This window comes from Melospiza georgiana, chromosome 1 (genome assembly GCF_028018845.1).
Source record: "Melospiza georgiana isolate bMelGeo1 chromosome 1, bMelGeo1.pri, whole genome shotgun sequence".
Lineage (NCBI taxonomy): Eukaryota > Metazoa > Chordata > Aves > Passeriformes > Passerellidae > Melospiza > Melospiza georgiana.
In genome coordinates, this window is record NC_080430.1 from 115,721,726 (window position 1) to 115,741,982 (window position 20,257).

At 34.4% G+C, this 20,257-nt stretch overlaps 1 protein-coding gene across 1 annotated transcript in view; it reads left to right on the forward strand.

The window, feature by feature from the left end:
* RP1 (RP1 axonemal microtubule associated) overlaps positions 1-20,257 on the forward strand; it is a 164,839-nt gene that overhangs the window by 95,958 nt on the left and 48,624 nt on the right. The window contains 9 exon segments of the mRNA XM_058025257.1: positions 601-755; positions 2,643-2,856; positions 4,156-4,346; positions 5,863-6,073; positions 11,222-11,373; positions 14,100-14,178; positions 15,732-15,863; positions 16,345-16,526; positions 17,062-17,148. Coding sequence (XP_057881240.1) covers positions 601-755; positions 2,643-2,856; positions 4,156-4,346; positions 5,863-6,073; positions 11,222-11,373; positions 14,100-14,178; positions 15,732-15,863; positions 16,345-16,526; positions 17,062-17,148 — 1,403 coding nt within the window.

Consider the following 20,257-nt stretch of genomic DNA (forward strand, 5'->3'; position numbering starts at 1 on the left):
CCTCAGAAGAAAATCTGATCTGACTGTAGAAATTAATTCATGCAGGATCAATATAAAGGCAAAGAATTTATAGTTTCCTTCTTTAAGTTAATAAGTGCATTTTGTAAATTTTTATACTTGTATGTCATGTCATGCATCCAGATGCTATGTTGCATATGTTTCTTATTTAAATTTGCATAACCTTATTCTTAGTCTTTGACCTGTGTTAATTATTATCTATTTCAAAGATAATTCAGTTTTTAGTTAGTTTTTAGTTTAATTCCTGAATTAACTCACATGAGTTCTTACTTTCCAGGTCTTACACAATAAGACAGAATTGAGCAGAATTTGCCTAGATGCATAAGTCTAAATTGTCCAAGTCCAATTTCATTCAAATTTCTAAGAAAGTGAATGGAAAGTCTTCATTGAGCTTAGCATGAGGAGATCAGATTCATAAAGAGTAACCTGATTATTTCATTCACTGTGTAGCAGAATTTTTTTTTGTAGCTGCAGAAATAAAAAAAAAATATTCTTACTAAATATTCTTAGTTGCTGTTTTATTTTACATACAGCTTGTACTTAATCAGCTTTAATTAAACTTTTTCTTTTCTTTTTGTACAGTCTATAAATATGTTGTTTCCGTGCATATTGGTGACCGCTGGGGAGCAGGGACTTTTGCAAATGTTTACATCACTCTCTATGGCAAAAGAGGGGACACAGGAGTGAGGAAACTTGATACATCTCTAATGAAAGGAGGAAAATTTCAAAGAAATAAGGTAATGGCACCATACTGCAGTCTTACATGTGCAGGGGTCAGCACTGCATTAAGTATAGCTGAATGCCTGCTCAGAACACCTCTGGCTAGATAGGTAAGAATTTGGAAACATTCACAGAATTTATCTTCCAGATATTCACAATAGACCAATGCCAGTGTTATTTATTTCCTGTACAAGTACATGCCCACGTGGGAATAAAGGCTTCACATGAGCAATACAGAGCAGATTAGTAGAGAGAACCTCTGTGATCATGCTTCTGACTTCTTCTGTTCCAAATTTAAGACAGAACAGGGAGTAAAAAATTGAACAATCAGTGAAAAAATAATTAGAGAAATTTCCATGAGACTTTTTCAGTCTATGATGTTTCTGAAATCTTAATGCCACTTTGAAATACCAACTCAATATCAGTAAGTTTAGACAAGAAACAAAAATTCCACTTAGAAAAAGAATGCAAATAAAGCCAGTGTTTCCAGATAATCACTGTAAATAAAATTCTTTTGTGAATTAGACTTTCATTCACTGATCAAGGATATTTGAAAAAACTTATGCAAAAGTGTCCATTGTCAAGGAGACACTTAGATTTCTGTGAAATAATTTTATTAGATAATTCTCACAGCACTAGTTCAGGTAAAAGTGGAATCAGTAAGAAACTGAGAGAATATCTAAATTTCATTTCTATGTATTTCTCAGAACAATGCCTATATACAGAAGACAGTACTATATTGTCATTATTTTAATTTATGTTCATATATGGATTTATTTCCTAAAATATCTTAATTAATGAAGTTAATGATTTCTGTTCACAATCAGCTGCTGGGTTCTGACTATTATTAGAAAAAAAAAGATCTTTTTGTTATATGAAAGTACTTTCAATATTAGTAGCAGAAAATATGCTTCTCCAATATTTTATTTAAAAGGTAATAGGGACAACACATAGGACTTTGGCAACTACTGTGTTCTTTTAGAGATGAGCTTGCTAATATCTTGGTTTTTTAATTGTTTTGACCTCCAGTTTAGTTACTATCTACTACTGAATTCTTTTATTTGAATCATGGTGTTAATTATATTCCTAGACATTGCTGCTCAAACTCCAGTTGTTCATAACTTTCTAACCTTTAGCAGTTACTGTGGCATCCATCTGGCCCCTGGCTGGACCTTATGCAGAATATCTTACTTTCTTACAAAAATTTAGTGGAGTATACAGTTTCTTTCTTTAAATTTCCCATTTTTACTTATCTTGTTTTTCTGATACCTTTTCTCATCTGTTGCCATTTGTGTTTACTTGTCTCATGTCTCTCTGCCTTCTCCATTCTGCTTCCCTTCCCATCTCTCATCTTTTACTCTTCACTTTCATTTTAACTTCCTCCCTTACTCTTCTCAGTTTGCTCCACAATTATTTTCATTTTGTAAGGAAAGCAAAAAAGTCAAGTTTTCTGACTACTGGAGAATAATTTTAAAACTATCTTGGAGTAAAAACACTCTTTAGATTTTTAACTTTTGTTTAGAACTATTAATATATATCTAGACTTGTATGATAAACTTTAGATGTCTGAAAGACAGAAATTCTATTAGAACCAAAATCTTATCATAACTGACTGTCAGAAAGTGGAGGTATATAGATTTTAATGTAATATGAAATGATTGATGTAGTGATACATTTTGACTAAACATCAAATGAAATTAAAATGCATCATTAATGATGAATATAGGAATAAATGTTAGTTCTAATCAGGGTGTGCTTCCTTAGATTCAGCAGGGAGATGCAATGTTAAACTTTACAAAGAATCAGACTTTAAAAATTTTGAGTTCTCAGATGACTTCAGGCCTATATTTTCCCTGAAGTTCAGGTCAAAATTCTGTTTTATTAAGTATTTCCCTGTTTTGCAGGTGGACTCATTTTTGGTGGAAGCTGTTTCTCTGAGTCATTTGCAGAAAGTGGTCATAGGTCATGATGGAGAAGGCTACGGGGCAGGGATGTACCTCAAGATGGTAACAGTCAAGGAATCACAAGATTCAGACAAAGAATGGGTCTTTCCACTGTGGAACTGGCTTGATACTCATCTGGGTTTGTGTGAGACTGTATGTGAAATTGTAACAGTTGGTAAGTTCTGCAAAGCTGACCTGCCCATTTTTTATATATGTTTGACTACAGCTTATTTACATGTCTCTAGTATCCTTCTTTTATTGAAAATGTGAATTTTCAATTTGATCTTAGTGTTGTAGCAGAACCACATCTGGTAAGGTTAAAGTTAGTATAATTCTGTCTTCTCAATATGCTGCATATGGAACACCTGCCTTCCAAATTAAACACAGCACATTTCAATGAGAGATAAACAGCCAAGCTTAGGATGTGCACCTCATGGGGATAAATAGCTTAAATTTTATGCACTATTTTTTGGCCTAAAATCTCATTTGAAATCTAAAGGACAGTTTCTTCAGGGAAATGAGCCTGGTCTTTACCTGTGACAGTATTCCACAGCACAAAACAGCAGTTCTGGTATGCTTGTTTCTGCTCATTTCACACCTACTACTATGCCATGATTTGCACAAATCTAAACCTGGATGCACTTGGCAAAAAAACACTTACAGCAGGACCTTTAGTCATTCAGAAGTAGTAAAAGATTTCTTCCTTCAATCCAGTGAAAAGAATTCAATGCAAAGAAAATGAACCACAAACTTTTTTCAGAGGAAGTAAGACACAAGATGTCCTTGATTCAGTGGTGTGGTTTTTCTGAGTTGCAGAAAGTACATTTTCCTGAGCTGTTCCTCTTCATGAAATAATTTTCGCTCTGCCTAGACTGGTTAAAACAGAACTAAAATGAAGAATAACAACAATTAATGAAGAAAAAGAGAGGGAGATAGTGATATTGATCTTCTGAGCATCTGGCAAATAACTTTGTGTGTTTATTATAGGTTACCTGCCAGTCTCACACTATTAAAACACCTATTATTTTGCTAGGCAGCATCTGGTGACAAGCAAAGCTCATTAGAATTGTTCATTTTGCATTAGGTGCCTCCATGCTACATATGGCTACATGCTCCTAAATGATAAATTTGCTTTAGTAACACTGATTGCTTTTTAAAGAAAATTACTTAGACCTCTAAAAGTTGACTGAATATTCTTTTACTAATTACTTCCAAACATGACAGGGAAAATACATTGGCATCAAAAAATGCCATTGAAACTAAATTTTAAACACAGAAAAAGCATTAAGCTGCTAAATTCTCCACAAAAAATATAATAAAGATATTGATGTGTTCTTCTTAGTGAGCAGTTGCTATAGATACAACATAACCTGCAAAAAGAGCTTTGTTTGTGTACTATAAAGGCTGTGGTCCTGCTAGATTATGCCATTCTCTCATGCTGTCATCTTTCCTTTCTCCTTGATAATTTTTAAAGGTAGAAGGTCGACTCTTAGTCCTAAACTGCCTGAAATCAACATGAAGTCATCAGGTTTCTGGATAATGGATATCACTGGATCTGATTTGAGTGCTGAAGAGGAGCCAATTTGCCTTTCTTTTATCTTCTACGGCAACCTGAGTCACAAAACGTTGCCACTTCAAGTCACAGGAAAAGCAATTCAGATCAAAGTACTTCAACCTTTCTCTGTTGCAAGAAAAGCCTACGAATCATGTAGCCAATAATCCACTTAATTCTGAGATAAATTGTTTCTTTAAACTAAGCTACCAAATTGATTTTTAAGTCCTCTGTGTAGTTTGGCATAGATCATGATTTTTGTTTGTAGGTAGCAACACATGAACAATGGTTTTGTATGAGCAAATTCTCCCAGTGTCTCATACTGAGAATGTTTAAGTGAGTGGATTGGTCCCTTGGTGCACATCACAGTGTATAGCACATGGCAGGTACTGATTTACAGGCTTTGTTGATCTCAAAAAATCAGCAATTTGTAAGCATACAATATGCCATGGGATACTGTAGAGCTTAGGGGCTGATGATAGAGAAGGAAGAATCATAAATGAGATTAAATGCACAGAAGGTTAATTTTTCTCTTTTCTCTCTTGTGTAATTTATTCATCGCTGCCATTAGTTTCTCCAAACTGGTTTTTCTAATGCAGTTTCTTTTTTCTACCTGTTATTTATCATCTCTTCCTTTTTCCTCCTAATGAATTGAATTTTATAATTGCGCTAAAGGAATAATTTATTGTATTTTGATGCTCCTCTTTTCTTTAGTGAAAGAGGAACTAAGCAGACTAGACTAACCACAAACATGATCCAAAATGAGGAGTACCCAGAGGGTTTTTCCAAGCTATTTCCAAGAATCTCTGGTAAATACAAAAAAAAAAAAGAAAAAGTAGCATGAAGATGGAGGTGCCCTGTCAGAGGAAAGGCTGAAGTCAGGCCGCATGGACTTCTACTATCTGGGCATACCTAAAACGAAAGAACAGGGGAAAGAATCCAGGAAGTGTTGAATAGGAAAACACAACTTCTCTTTTTTCTCTTTTTCTTCCTTACAGTGAAATAAAAATATTAATTTTAAACCACTAATTATAATATCTAAGGCCTCCTCTGCTTTCACCTACTCAAGCAATGGTATGTCCTAGAGAAGGTGCACTATCCCCAGTAGAACTAGATTGGTTTTTTCCTCAAGTATGAATGCAAGATTTTAATGTACAACTTCTATGAGCAAGAGTGAGGAAGAAGGATCTCTTGAATGTTTCCTCAAAACTGGATTAGCTTTCTTTCAAATTTATTATTAATTGCATCATTTTTATTGTTGTAAGAAATATTTCCAATAGTGTCCAAAGTTTTAAAAATTGGCTTAATCTTCTGTGTCTGAAAATAATCTACTGAATCTGTGTAATATTTATGAACATTGTGCCTTGTTCTGTGCAAATTTCTGCAGCGACTGCCATTGCTTGCTCCTTAATATCTAACCGCAATCATTCCATCTCCTCATTCATGTTTTTAAATCACCTTTATATTGATTAGAGATTAGTAAAATTGATTAGAAAATAGTACTATTTATAAATCTGCCCCAATTTTTAACTACTGAAGTTTGTTCAACTGTTGCATACAGCTGCCAACTACATTTGTTCTGGCACAATTGAAATGAAATCCATTCATCTTCTCTTTCTCCTCACACAGGATGAACTGGCAGGTATTGGCTCAATATACAAAGTCCAGGTAACTGGCCCACACAGTGAGCTAAAACAGCCATGGCACTTAGATTTACTGCATATGAAGCACACAGACACAAAGGAGGAGATGTATTTAGCTTTTGACTGCTGGTTCAACCCTAAGGAAGACAAATGTGTGGAGCTGCCAGCTCTCTATGCAGATCAGGAACCTTTGCCTGGTAAGCTATGTCCTTTTTTGTTACTGGGTCAGTGTCTGTCTCTGGAATAACAGTATATCTCTTTTGGGCCAAAAATACTGTGTGGAGATCTCCATAAGAATTAGATATTAAGGAATTTGATGATTTGGCACATGCATTCGCCACAAAAGAGAAATCATTATTATGAGGATTATGAGAGATGCTCTAAGTGATGATACCAAACACAGTATTTGGCTTCTTTCACATTAGATGATGTTCCAGTTTTAACTCTTGATTATTTATTATCTCCTCAAATTAATGGTATGTCAGCTGAAGATGAGTACAAAATATCATCTACTGTGTGACACTATTTGTCTCATCCTATTCACAAAGAATTGTATGTGATCTAGAAACAAAATAAAGAAGGAAAGAATTGCAGACCTCCTGCACAACAAAGATAGAATTTTTAAAATGCCACACAGTTAGCTGGCTAAGGGATATCCAAGAATTTCAATTAAACTAGTGTTTTATTGATGTCAATGAGAAATTCATAGCACAGCAAGGGATATTCTACAAAAATACACATGAAGTTGTATGTTTCTCTGCTGTTAGTAGTATATGTGAATGATATGATGTCAGAGATACAATTAAGTGATTTCTGCCCACCACCCCCAACCACTTCCCCTGGAACAACCAATTGTATACTGATAACTTGATCACTAGTACTTAAGGACAAGCTTCCCATTTATTCAGCTTATTAGAATAAAGAGGATTGATGGAGAGAGTAAAGATCATATATTGAGGCTTTTAGTGCCAGTTAAGAGGTTTATTGCTAGAGGCTATAGTACAAAGAGGTTCTGCTTAAATGGAAACTAATAGAAAAAGATGGAAGCAGCCCAGAAAAAGAAATAAAATAGACCACATGGACTTTTGCAGGCCTTTCTCTAAAGAGTTTCCTAAATATTTCATCTAACTTAAAGTATAAACTTGAAAGAAAGTGCTAAGGCCCTTTAAATTTCTGATTTTGTGTGGGTTTCCGTAATTAAAAAAAATTGTCACCTTGCATTCATGTACTGAAAAATCTTACCATTTTAGACTTTCAACCCATCAGATTCAAAAAACATTGGGTGTTGGACGTAATATATGTTGGATTTACAATCAAGAATATAGGAATTCCAGACCTTATTAAAAGGCCCTATTTCCCTAATTTATTTAAGAAAAAATGAGAAAGATTGTAATTATGAACAATTATTTTCTGAATTCAAACTTGTTAAATTTTTTACTGCATATAAAAAGTACAAAAAATTTTAAAAAGTTAAAATTCTAGAATACACCTCTTAAAGTCTCTATTGTGCTAAGAGCCAATTCGAGATACTGTCTGCAAGCATTATTCTGATATGTAAAGTAATTAATTATTGAGGTGTATTAGAGATATAGGGTGTTTCTCTTGGAAAATTTCTGGGAAAAGATATGTGTATGCTCTCTCTCAAAAATTAATCTTTAGATGGGAGTATCTACTAACCTAGAAAGTTTCTCACAAGCCATTTTATGGAGTCCAGTGATTTACAACTGGAAGTGTAATATCACTTTTATTCTTTGTGGCCCAAATACTACTTCAGTCTAAAATTTCTTCTTTGTTATATTTTGGTTTTATTCATATACACACACACAAGAAATTAATACAAAATAATGATTAAAAAAATTATGTATTTAGTCTCCTATCTTTAATTTTCAGGGTTTTTTTTTTTCGTTTGTAAATGAACATTAGGTGATTATTTTCAGTTTTGCAATATATTGGCTAACATCTAAAAGAGAATTTTTATAAATAGGATTGGGAAGAGACAAAGAATTAAAAGCTTGAACAGAATACCTTATCTCAGTAGATTTTTGTTGTTCAGGTGTGCTGGTCATACGGAACACAATCAGAATGCTCTCAAACTCAGCCTAAAAACTTTTACCCCATTTCCCAGCATCCCCTTTCAGTTATGACTCCTTTCATAGGGGCTACTTTGTATACTTTTATTTCTCTTAAATAGTGGGAAATGAATGGTAAATATTTGCTATGAATACATTGAGCTTTAAATTATGCAGCAATAGATTCAGCCATTTCAGCTGAAAGCACCGACTCAGCAGAAGCACCACATACATTTCTAAGCTAAGCTCATGGGTCTGTATATTAATGATTCAAATATTAATGGACAAAAGCAGTAAAAATGTGAGCACTGTGCTTTCTCATCTACCCCCACGGAAGTGGCCAGCCATGATCTTATTCAAACAAAATATTTTGATCTTATTCATCCAAGTTGCCTTTTGACTTCAACAAACCTGCTCCCGAGGCCAAGCTACATAGAGGAGGCAACACTCTGAATGAGCAATGCAGAAACTTTGCATCCTGACTCCCCTGAAAGCAAAATGCCATTGGCTAAATGCTAACCAAAGTGTCACCTGGACAGATCATGCATTTTCAACCATCTGGAACTCCAGAAAGATCAAGTCTGTGTAGCTGCACTGACTTTAATACAGCTATGTTTTTTTATACCTGGCAGCACATTTTGAACTCCCTTGAAGAAAGGAATGAGATATGTCAGGGCCCCAGGCTGGGAAAACTCTTGGTTTACTTTTTGTCATCAAATATGAAGTGATACCATCAATTATAAGAATTTCCCCAGTCCTTAGTTTAAATTATTAAAAAAAGGAAAAAATAGTCCCAGGTGGAGTCCCTGAAGCAAATAGTGCTGCAGTGAACAAAAGCTACATTTAAGCAAACAGAATTTCTCAGACACCATCCTCATGAAGTAAAAGGCAAAGATAAAGAAATACATTTCAGAAATTTATTGAAATTAGCACTCTTTCATTAGCAGACTTATGCAGCCTTTGTCATTTAATGAATCCTTTTAAATATTAATGTTACAGTCTATACCAACCCACTCTTTAAAACTGTTAATCCTGTTATGGGACCTTTTTATTCTAGAAATAGAAAGGAATAGCTATATAAGATGTCACAATATTTGAATTCAGACCTTTTGATTATAACACTCAACATGAATAGCACCAACTTGTGAAAGGAGCTGTAAGAAAACCTTAAAATAAATATCCTCAGAACACTTTTTTTTCCCTCCTTGTTTTCCTATCACCTACGCATAAAACTAAATGACAGCTTTAGCTTCTGGGTTCATTGAATCATTCTTAAACCTACTAGAATTTTCTCATAATTATAATATTTTTAAAGAATGTACAGTTTGCTTAAATAGACCATTTCTACCTTGGAAAACATTTAATTGAAGAAGGAAAATATACTGAGAATATCAGATGTTTCCAGGATGTATATTTAGATATTCATGTATCCTATGTTATACATTAGACTGAAATACATGTTTCAGGCTTGAATAATGTGCATTTCCATGCTCTCTAGCTTGTACTGTCAGCTGTGAAACTGAAAGTGCTTTGTTTCTGCTTGATTTCATGTCTGTCTAAAGCACCACTCCCCTCCTTTGCACACCAGCGTTGCCTGGGAAAGCAGATATTGTAGAGCCAGCCAAATTCCAGGGAGGGACAGGAGGCAGAGTGAGGCTGGAAGATTTTCTCCAGCATGTAAATGTCATACAGTCTAGATGTTGTCTGTGTTTTACTGCTACAGTGATGAAGGTTGTGGGAGAAAGGGCTGATAATTTTTGGTACTCCAACATAGCTCAGGACTTGCAAAACCCCGGATTTTAAGTCTGCTCAGTTCTTAAAAAAAATGTCTTAGTTTGTGATAAAAAAAGTTCAAGAGATAAAACAAATATTTTCAGATAAATTCTTGGTACATGTGCATTGCCCATCACCTGCATCCCAAATGTGACTCTGCATTTTACAGTGGAGAAAAATGTTGTCCTTATAAAAATATTAGACAGTCATGTTTTACAAACGTGTTGCCACAAGAGCCTAACTTTTATTCTTAGGCTGAAGAAGCAATGCCTGTGGTGGGAAGCAGAGGAACATTTAGACCATCTAAATTTAGCCTCTGAGTTCTAGTGTTTATCTCTAGAATGTGTGGGAACCCATCAGAGGTGTTTTCTATAGCACCTGCCTTCCCCTGCTGGCTGCATAAGAATCTCAGTCCTAATATAGACACCAAAGTTATATTCCTAAATTGACAGTACCAGCTCATAACACAAATGAGCCCAGATGAACACACTATGCAAATGATACTTACTATTATAATCTGAATTAGAGCACACAACACCAGAAGGAAAATAAAATTTATCCCCCAAAAACCTTTCTTATTTTTTCCTGGGGTCCTTGCTGTTAAAATGATGTAAGTAACAGTCAATATTGAGATTGTGACCTGATTCTGTTTAAGTGTTTCCTTGTTCCTTGTTTCCATAGGAAACTCAGGGACTGAAATAGGTCATTTAAAAAGCGAACATAGGAGATTTCCATGAAGTTTCTTTGTCATGAATTCAGTCTGGTCTCATCTGCATCACTTCCCTATGTATTGTGACAAAAAGAGGCAAAGAAGCAGAAGCTTCATATAAGGGACATAGGTGTCTCTTCTAATCTCTGTACTGTGACCACAGCTGAGAAACTAAGGAATGCTTTCCCTTAAACTCAAAATTCAGTTACCTGACCTGGATTTGTGGGCCATTATATCATTAATGGCAGGTTCCTTGGAGAATGATACAAAATGTCAGTAGGCTTTTCTGTTTATATGTTAAAGCTGATGTAGAAAGACTTTTTAATTCATTATTTTTATTTCGTATTAACATATTTTAACTTAAGAACATCATGATAGTACTATGGTCTAAGTAGTGATAAATAAAAATAGAGGCAGGGAAAATCAAAGAAATATTAGTAAATAATAGGAAAAAAAATTAGACTTCCTGAAGAGGATGCAAGTATGGCTTTTTCCTTAAGAAGGATTTTCCTACCTTGTATGGAAGGGGATAGTACATAAGAGATCCTGTGCCCTAGACAGCAACCAGTAGCACTTATTTTCTGGGAATGGTGTTAGAGCACAGCAAATCTATATTCTCTAGATTGCCATCCTGTTATGCAGCAGCAATGTGTTTTGGCCATGTGTATGTCACCAGAACTGAAGAGACCTTGTTTGGTGGTACAAGAATTGGTTTTTAATGTGGGTGTCAGGCAAGAGGACAAGTGTTTTCTCCTGCTGATTTTTTGGGTTTATTTTGTCTATTTTTTCTGAAGTTGTGGAGTATGAAATCCATTTGCACACGGGGGACTTGAAGAAGGCAGATGCCACTGGAGAGATTTATCTTCGTATACAAGGAGAAAAAAGTGACTCAGGGAAGCGATGGCTTAACTCAAAAAACAGCCTGATCACTTTCGCTAGAGGGCAGGTAAAATAATGAGGAAAAATGTAACTGAATCCGTGAGTGTCTTTTTGTTAGAACTTATATTTTCAGAAAACCTTTCATGGATAGAATATCAAAAATATTAATGTTTTATATTGCATATAACGATTGTCTCCATAGCTAACATATTGTTTTTAAGTTTCATCACTGTCGTGCTACAGTAAAACAGTTAAGGTGATAAATTAATTCTGAATTGGACAAAACTACCTCTAAGAGTTCTGTTTTAATATTCCAGACTTTTAAGGCCAGGGTGGCATCACTGCTTTATTAAAATATGCCTGTTAGAAGTGACAACATTTCTGTAGAATAACTCACATTTGTAGCCCCTCTATCTAAAGTAGTCTATGAACTTTTCTTGTTATCTCTCCTGAACACCGTCAATGTTCCAAGATGACTCTTATTTTTTTCATTTTCAAATTTTTCCATCCACTTCTTGCTCTTTGGTAAACATATTGTTGCATTTTGAGATTAAATAGCTTTTCCTAGAAGAGTAATTCCTTGAGTAGTTGGCAAAAGAACAAAGTATCTAAAACAGACTTCAGATCAAAAGGAAATATCTCTTTTAAATCAGAAGAACATGTCTAGCTGATACTTTATGAGATCCTAGTGTTTAGAATTTCATCTAGGATTTTTGTTTGTTTGTTTTAAGGAAATCATTAAATGAAGTACCTGGAAATCTTTTAGGGAGAGTGAGAGAGAGTATTTCACTCTTGCCAGCCAGCCTAGTGCAGTTTCTTCTCTGGTGCAGAAAGCTAGAGAAATGTACTGGATATATGTTTAATTTATTCTTTACACATACCTGTGTTTATTTTATCTGCTTTTCTTGCTATTTTTAAAGATTCTAGAAGATTCAAGGTTTTTGTATGAAAAGAAACCCAGATCTTAGTCATTATGTCCTCTGTATTTTCTTTCTCCATTGTGGAAGAGAATATGCATGCCCAATTTTCAATGCTCATCAAGAACTGATCAAACTGGTAGCTCAGAGTTCACAAGTTAAATCTGAAAATAGTGACAGGGTAGTAGAGCTCATCTTGTTTGAAGGAGTAATGTAGGAAGTTGTACAGATTAGTCTTTTTGATGATAGTAGATAATAGTCCTGTGTAGTATGTCTTAAGGATAGTGTCAGAGAAATCTGAACAGCAAGACTGCCTGTTACAATGGATAAGGTATCAGTACAGATACCTTACAGATACAGAAGAGGGACAGATTCCTTTTTCTTTCAAAAGCCCAAACTGTCCCAACCTTTAGAAAACACTTTATTTTATAGGAATGTGTTACATTTTTGCCAAGAATAAAGCTTGTAGAGAAAAACCTGAACAATAGCACTTGACTTCTGTGAATACTCATTCCTGTGGAAGTACTACTCATCTGCAAATTCACAAGGATTTTTTCTGTATAATCCAGATTCTGTGTCACTTTTTGCACAGGCTTGTTCAGACTTGCTAAAGCCTTTCTCTGAAATTCTAAAGGGCTTTTCTATATCCTGGGCTATAAGACCTTAATCTTCTTCTTATAGTAAAGATTTTGAGTAGCAACTCTTTGGGTATTCACTCTGTTGCAGTTCTCTTTACTACAATTTATTCTCAAATGACAAATTCTCTGGTCTTAGTCACTGCTCTTTTTTTCTAGATGGTTTTTTGACCAATGTTATTCTCACAGACATTAAAATTCTGGAACTGTGAGACAGTGGGAACAATGCAAGTGTTTTATTTTTTTTTTCAAACCCACAAACTGGTACCCAACTGTTGTATTCAAACTTGCAACTTCAAGCCAACTTTCCAAGACAGCTGCTTCTGTGTTCAACAGAATAACTCATGAAGTCGCATGAAATAAAAGTCTTAGCTGTAGAGAATTAGTTTTGCAGCTGGTTTCTCAAAAGATTAGATGAATCCATTCATAAGTAGTGTTTTTCCAAACCTCATTTCTTCAGGCCCAGTTAAAAAAAGCCAATGAACATGCATTTTAAGCAATGTGTCAGTGCACATACTTATGTGAGCTTTCCCAGAGATTATGAAGGTGACTGTTCAAAGAAGATGAGTATATATAAGCAGGAAGGTGAATAAATTATAAAGATTTAAGGTATGGAAAAAAGGAAAGACTCCATGAAGTCTATTGATCATTCAAGTCTGTTGTATGTAGAAAATTTGGCCTATTATAGAGATTATTTCAAGGAGACATCCTTATCCCAAAAGCACAGTGGTTGAAATCTTCACAGATACCATTCACTTACTTCCCATTTACATGCCTATTTCCCACTAAATTAACTTTGAATTTTAGGGAAAATGAAATTGCTCCAGATTTTCATAATTATTAGACATCTAGTATTTATCAGTTTCATTGCAAGTTAGGTTCTGTACCAAAGTAACTTTCAACACACTAGGATTTCTTTATTTCAGTCCATGAAGGTATGAGAAATGAGAATTTTATTGCTAGTGCATGTATCTGATTTTTCCAAAAATAATTCCTACTAAATACAGAGACATTCTGAAATTCATAATTCATAATATCAACTGGATAAGAAAAGATTAACTATAATACATAATATTTAATTATGAAGTCAAACACAATTAAATTGCATAGATGAGATAAATTTACTTCAATCAAGGTGAAAAACAATGATCCAACACACCAGGCTAAACTGATAAATAATCAAAACCAGACCCCTATTAAGTTTAAATAAAAATATAATTTTGATTATTTTCATATTGCAGGTGGATATTTTTAAAATCAAATCTGTATACCTTGGCAAGTTGAATCAAGTTTTTGTTGGATTTAAAAGTCTAAGAAAAGGTTGGTAATTTTTTCGGTTAATGTAAGATAATAATGATGTAGATTATTAGATTTAGGTGACCCTAGTACTTCAGAAATGTCTGAAATTTAACACAAAAGTGTTTTTTAAGAGATTAGAAAATATGAAATTGATTTCCATTTTCTGCTGTTCATTACTTCTTTTGCATTATACATGTCAAGTATCCAGATACAGCTTGGTTTTCCTAAAATCTGCAAGGGATTCCAAGGAAATGTGACAATGTAAAATCGTAAAATTATATATGGAATTGTTCTCCATTGAAGTTTCTATCTTTTTACAAGCAGAGTCAACAAAGTTTTTGTTTTTCATGAAGTGGTATGCAATCATGCTTTTGAAACTTTTGTAAATTTCTTCTTCTTGTACATTTTTAGATGATGGATAAGTCAAAAAAAGGAATTTAGGGCTTATATGCTTCTGTGTAAAGATGAGAACTTAAAATTGTTTCACTAGATTGAGAAGCTGAGCACAGAAGAAAGACTATTCTGGCCTCACAGGTTCTTTCCTTCTAATTCATGCAAAATATTTTTTAAGGGATCCTGCATATGTGAGGTTGACTGGCAGATAAAAAGTCTTTATTGCTGCAGCATTTTTTCTCATCCTACTGCTGACTCCAAAGCAGCTATTGTAGCTAAAAAGAATTTGCTTATTTCTTGAAAATAAATACCAACAACAAGGAGTATCATGAATTGGTATTTTATTCAATCCTTTGGCTACAATTTTGGCCCATTGTTTTTTAAAGACAACAGAATAGAGATTCTACAGGTATTTTAGTCCTGCAGGATAATGTTGATAATGGAAATGATTGTTCCAGAATATGATAACCTGAGACTCTTGTTCTTTCTTCTTTTCTAAAAAACCTCAAGATTACAAAATGACTCTGTAGGTTAAACTCGGACTCAGAAAAACAGGATGGGAGACTATTTGCTAGATGGTGACGTTAAAATGAACACAAACTTTCATTCACTTCAACAAGACTGGGAGTGTAACCAAGTGTTACAAGACTCAGAGATCTAACTCTACAAATGCCTTGTTTCCAAATAATCATGGTCTCAAATCAAGATAAAATTAGCTGAATTTTTTTCCTTATTATATAGAATGGTATCTCTCCAGAAAGAAAGCTGTGGGTTGAGTGGATTTTCCGATAGTAAATGTCATAGAAGTCAGGATCCTTTTTCCATTAGGACATTGATAATATTATTTCCTATTGGGCTTTCTTGTGTCTAAAGTCTGCATGCAGAAGCCTTTCCATACTTTGAGATGTAATAGATCATTGCAGCAAATCTATCTCATTTAATTTAATTTACATGTAATTTAACAAGATCTGTAAAAACATTTACTATTTTGGAGTGTAGTGGAACAGATAGAAACACATACACATAGCCAATATATTTTCAGAAGTTTTATTTCCTTAATAAGTCTGTCAAAAGAAAACCTTTTATTGATTTGATGAAGGTAGAAACTTATGACTGCATATACAGGATATTTTGTTGCTTAAAAGGTATAAATAAATAATGTCCTGTTTATTTTCAATCAGATGGGTGGTTTTTGGAAAAAATTCTGATAAAAGAAGTCTTCTACCCTTTTTCTACACATGTTTTTTTTCATGATGGATGGATCAATAAACGCTCTAAGGAAGATTATGCAGAAGTTGAAATTCCACTCAAAGGTAATACAAGCAGAAGTGTCCTTCATTTCCACGAATCACTTCTGCATGGCAGAGCAGTTCACAACTGGTATAAGGTTACATCACACAGTAGGAAGAAATTGGCACTGGTAACCCAATGGTGAGGGGCTGGGCCTGGACCAAAGTGAATCATGCCTTCTGTGAACAAAGGGGAAGAAATTATGCCTGGGATGGAGAAATTTGAAATGGCAGTATTGAAAGATTCTCCTCTGGCAGGACATTTCCTCTCCTTGGAACAATACAAAGAGAAGGGGCATGGCCTCTGTGTAAGTGTGACATGGATCCATGAGGCCACTGGCCTGGTTTTCTAACCCTCCACGGGACTAACACGAGCAATGAGGGGTTTGTGGCTTTGTTGCTGAATTTCCTGTGCTACATCCGGCACTACCAGGCAATACAATCTTTTGGTTTATACTGCCTTATAACAGATATTGTTCTAAATATAGTTTTGCTTTTACTGCAGAGACATCTGTGACATCCCTTCCCATGGAAAATTTAGATGCAAAAAGTAGAGGGCGATGGCAAATATGGGTGCACTGCACACAAGTACCAGAAGATGTTCCTAACATTCAAGTTGTTGCATTTGGAAGAAAAGGGAAATCCCCTGCACAGAAAGTTCAAAATCTGAGTGATACTCCCTTTTTGGTTGGTTTCTTTTCCACTTCATACAAGTCTTACCAAATAGTTTCAGTAAAATAAGAATTGTAGCCAATATATATGACTTTATGTGTACTGGTGGTTTGTCAGAGTTAATGTTTATTCCTCTGTGTCTTAAATAAACACATCTTGGAGAACTTCTCACTTGTGGGCCAAAACATATCACTTAAGAAAATTCTCTTGAGGAAATGCCAAATATTATGTGAAAAACCTCATTAACTTGAATTAAGTCAGGGGGAAAGAACTGGCCTTGAAAATACAGAATTCAGTTGTACATTTCCTCCCTTTTGTTGTGTTGGCCTATGCTCTGGAACCATTTCCCTCAGTAAAAAATAGACATAATTTATAATACAAATGTGAGTCTGAATTAACTTGCACTCTTAATAGGACTTCCTCATCCTAACACTAACCTCATTGACCAATATTATTACCTGTTGTATTTATCTTGTTTTGGGTTTAAAGTATGCCGAGCAAACTGTTGCATACAACATATATTTAATTATTATTATTATTTTTTTAACAGTTGACCACTGGTGACATTGGAGATATAACAAAAGTCTCCTTTTTGTTATGTGGTCCATCCTTGAGAAGAGGAATTACTCTCCACAAGGTATTCCAAATATAATACATGTAAACTTGCAATAATTTTCAACATAACAGAAAACAACTTTTGTGGAGACACAGATGGTCTCAGTTACCCGGTATCTACAAATGACTGCCTACAGCTTGCAGGCCTCTTTGTGGGTAACTCAGCCTTGTTTGCACCTGGTGAAGTGCATATTGCTATAGCTCTTCACTGGTGTGCACAACCATTATGCACAGTTCATCCTGCTGATGTTAGGAAATGTTAATTCCTGCATGGAAATACTGATGGTCTCCACACAGACCAACCTACCTGTGGAAGCCAATTAAGATAATATTCAGTATCAGTTCTTTGCAATATGGCCACCAGTGGGCCTCAAACCTCTGATTGTAGTTTAATACGTCTTTAAGAATTCTCATAAAAGGGAATGGAGAAAGGACTTAATGCTGCCAATCTTAAAATAGAATTAGAATTTAAAAGTATCTTTAATACTTAAACTTGAAGGTTAATTCAAGGAAAAATTGTGCCAATGAGCTCTGCCTATAGGCAAGGGCAAAAAACCCCATTGTGGATTAACACTGAATTATTCTGAAGTAAAAGAATGATTTCCTGAACTGTGCCACAGAGTCCCTTAACCCTGCTATGGATTTGAAAGATCAAGGTGATTCCTTAAATGCATAAAGACTCCAGGAACTGTTCTGATGGGAAATTCTAGAGACAGCTGCATTCCAGACTAAAATGTGAATGGGCTTGTGACACTCAAAGGAATGTTGTGTCTGAATTTATGAGCTCTTCTGGGAATAGAGGAGATGTTTATCTTACATTTTCTCCCCAAATGTGTTCTGTGTCAGTTAATATTTTACTCTCCATTTAGGCTATAAAAATGGAAAGAATAGGTAAGCAAAGCTAATTTCTCATTTCAAATATGCATCTCCACGCCATTTGACAAAGCATTCAAAAATATTTTGACACTACATTTAATATGTCCATTTTGTAATGTAAGGCTTCAGCCTCCAGACCTGGTGGCTCAAAACATGGCAGAAAATTCATAAATGTAATAGTTTGCTTTCTGCTTTCTTTTCCAAAACAACCCTATGCAACTGGCTAAGTGATTTTTGTCTGTATTTTCAAATATTTCACAATTATTTAATAATTGGTATATTAGTAGCTATAAATTGTTACAACCTACAAGAAGTCAGTAGGTTGCTATGAACCTTAGTAGTTTCCTGTATGCATGTGCAACCCACAGCACAAGCCACAATAATATCTATTGCTTTTGACATTAATATGCTTATAATATCTAATACCAATTTATTAGTCTATTTATAAATTAGTTATTCATGGAAGCATAGTCTAAAATGTAACAAGTTGGTCTCACTCTAGTAGGATTCTTACAATGCAGAAAAAAATAGAGATGTTGTATAGAAAAAGAAAAATTACAGGCAGCTGTCAGGATGCATAAGCTTACTATGAATCAGTGGTCAAACCCAGCCCCAACAAAATAAAATTACCTTCTTTGATTTCTTTTTAAGTGAAAGAAATAATATTCAGAGTTCCAGGAATTTCTCAGAAACACAGATGAAAGTATAAAAAGGAGATGAAATCCCTACATTCATTTTGCTACTCTGTCTTCTCTACTTTTGTGTTTACAGGGTTATTCCAAGTACCAGAATTTTTCCTGTTATCTCCTACAGTTTTCTGCAAAATTATGTAGTCAATTATATAACCTTAGCTAAAATTTATGTATTTTCTGTAAATTCTGAAGATTTATGTACTACAGAATGAGTAGCTATTTCTTGCTCAAAAAGAGCAAGATATTTCCAAGATATTTCCTAAATAGATATTTCCTAAAATGGAATACAAACCCATTTTTACATTTGTTTAGAATATAGAAACACTATATGATTTGAAGATTAAGTTCGCACTTAGATGTAATCTTAGAACTGGCAAGAATTTTTCAGGTATGTTTTATTTTAAGGCCAAAATATGCATAAATCTATGCACCTCATTTTTATGAATCCACTTTCTGCAGGCCGTCTGCCTGCATATGCAGGTAAACCTTAGTGCAATTTTATGACAAATAGAAGTTGGTGATATGTATTGATATTTGGGGTTGCACATATTGATAAAAGTCAGTGGGAAATATTTTTGTATAAGAAGTTGTTATACATTTAATATAAAAGATTTTGTTATTGCAAGTGAAAAAAAAACCCTATTTTTTGTAAACAATGGGCTGCAATTTTAGTGGAATTTAACGCCACCTAAATAAATCTAGATTTTATTCAAGTAATTAATGGTTTAAGTCTGGAAATGGTTATGGCTTATTGTTTATTTTCATCTGGAAGCCTTGTGACTGATCTTGTAAATCACTGGACAGAAAGAATAAGCAGTAATGTAAAATGTTAGGTCATTGCTTTTCTAAGAACTCAAGAGCAACTTAGTCTAATGAAATTTATGAGAGCAGAACTGTCAAATTCCCAATAATTTAGTTTATCTCATTCAATTATATAAATATTTCTACATCTCAAAGCTTGTAGTTGAAATCTGTGTGAGGAAACCTGTACTCAGGATTTCCAAGCACTTATATGTTTATTCTGTATGATGAACACAAAGTTTTCCTGTTGCACTGCTGTCAGTACTGGAAAGAAGCAACCACAATAATTTTGAGAATCCTCACCTAGGAATTCCAATTACTTACTGTCCTCATGAAATTAAGTTTTTGTTTCTTTTTGTTTCCTTTTGCTTTAAATGTCTTGGATATGCTAATTCTATACAAAGTGATCCTGAAGACTAAAGAAACTGTTTCCGCAAACTTGCAGTCATTGGCTATTTTTGAAGTTCAATACTGCATGTAATAGTTACCACAAATGTTTCTGCATAAACTTGATAGATTTTATAACCTGACCTAGGGTAGAGTATGTGATCTGAGTTGACCTCCCGTGAACCTGATTTACACCTTGACCCTCTCAGCAGAGATATGTGAGCTCCTAAGGCTGTGCTTCCTCAGCTGGTTTGGATGTTCTAAGTCCACACACTTGGAATCTAATTTCTTCACTCTCCAATAAATACTTAAAGCCAAGTAGAATGAAGCTGGACCTAAGCTTGCCCATTCTATTGAAATTCATTCTTCAAATAA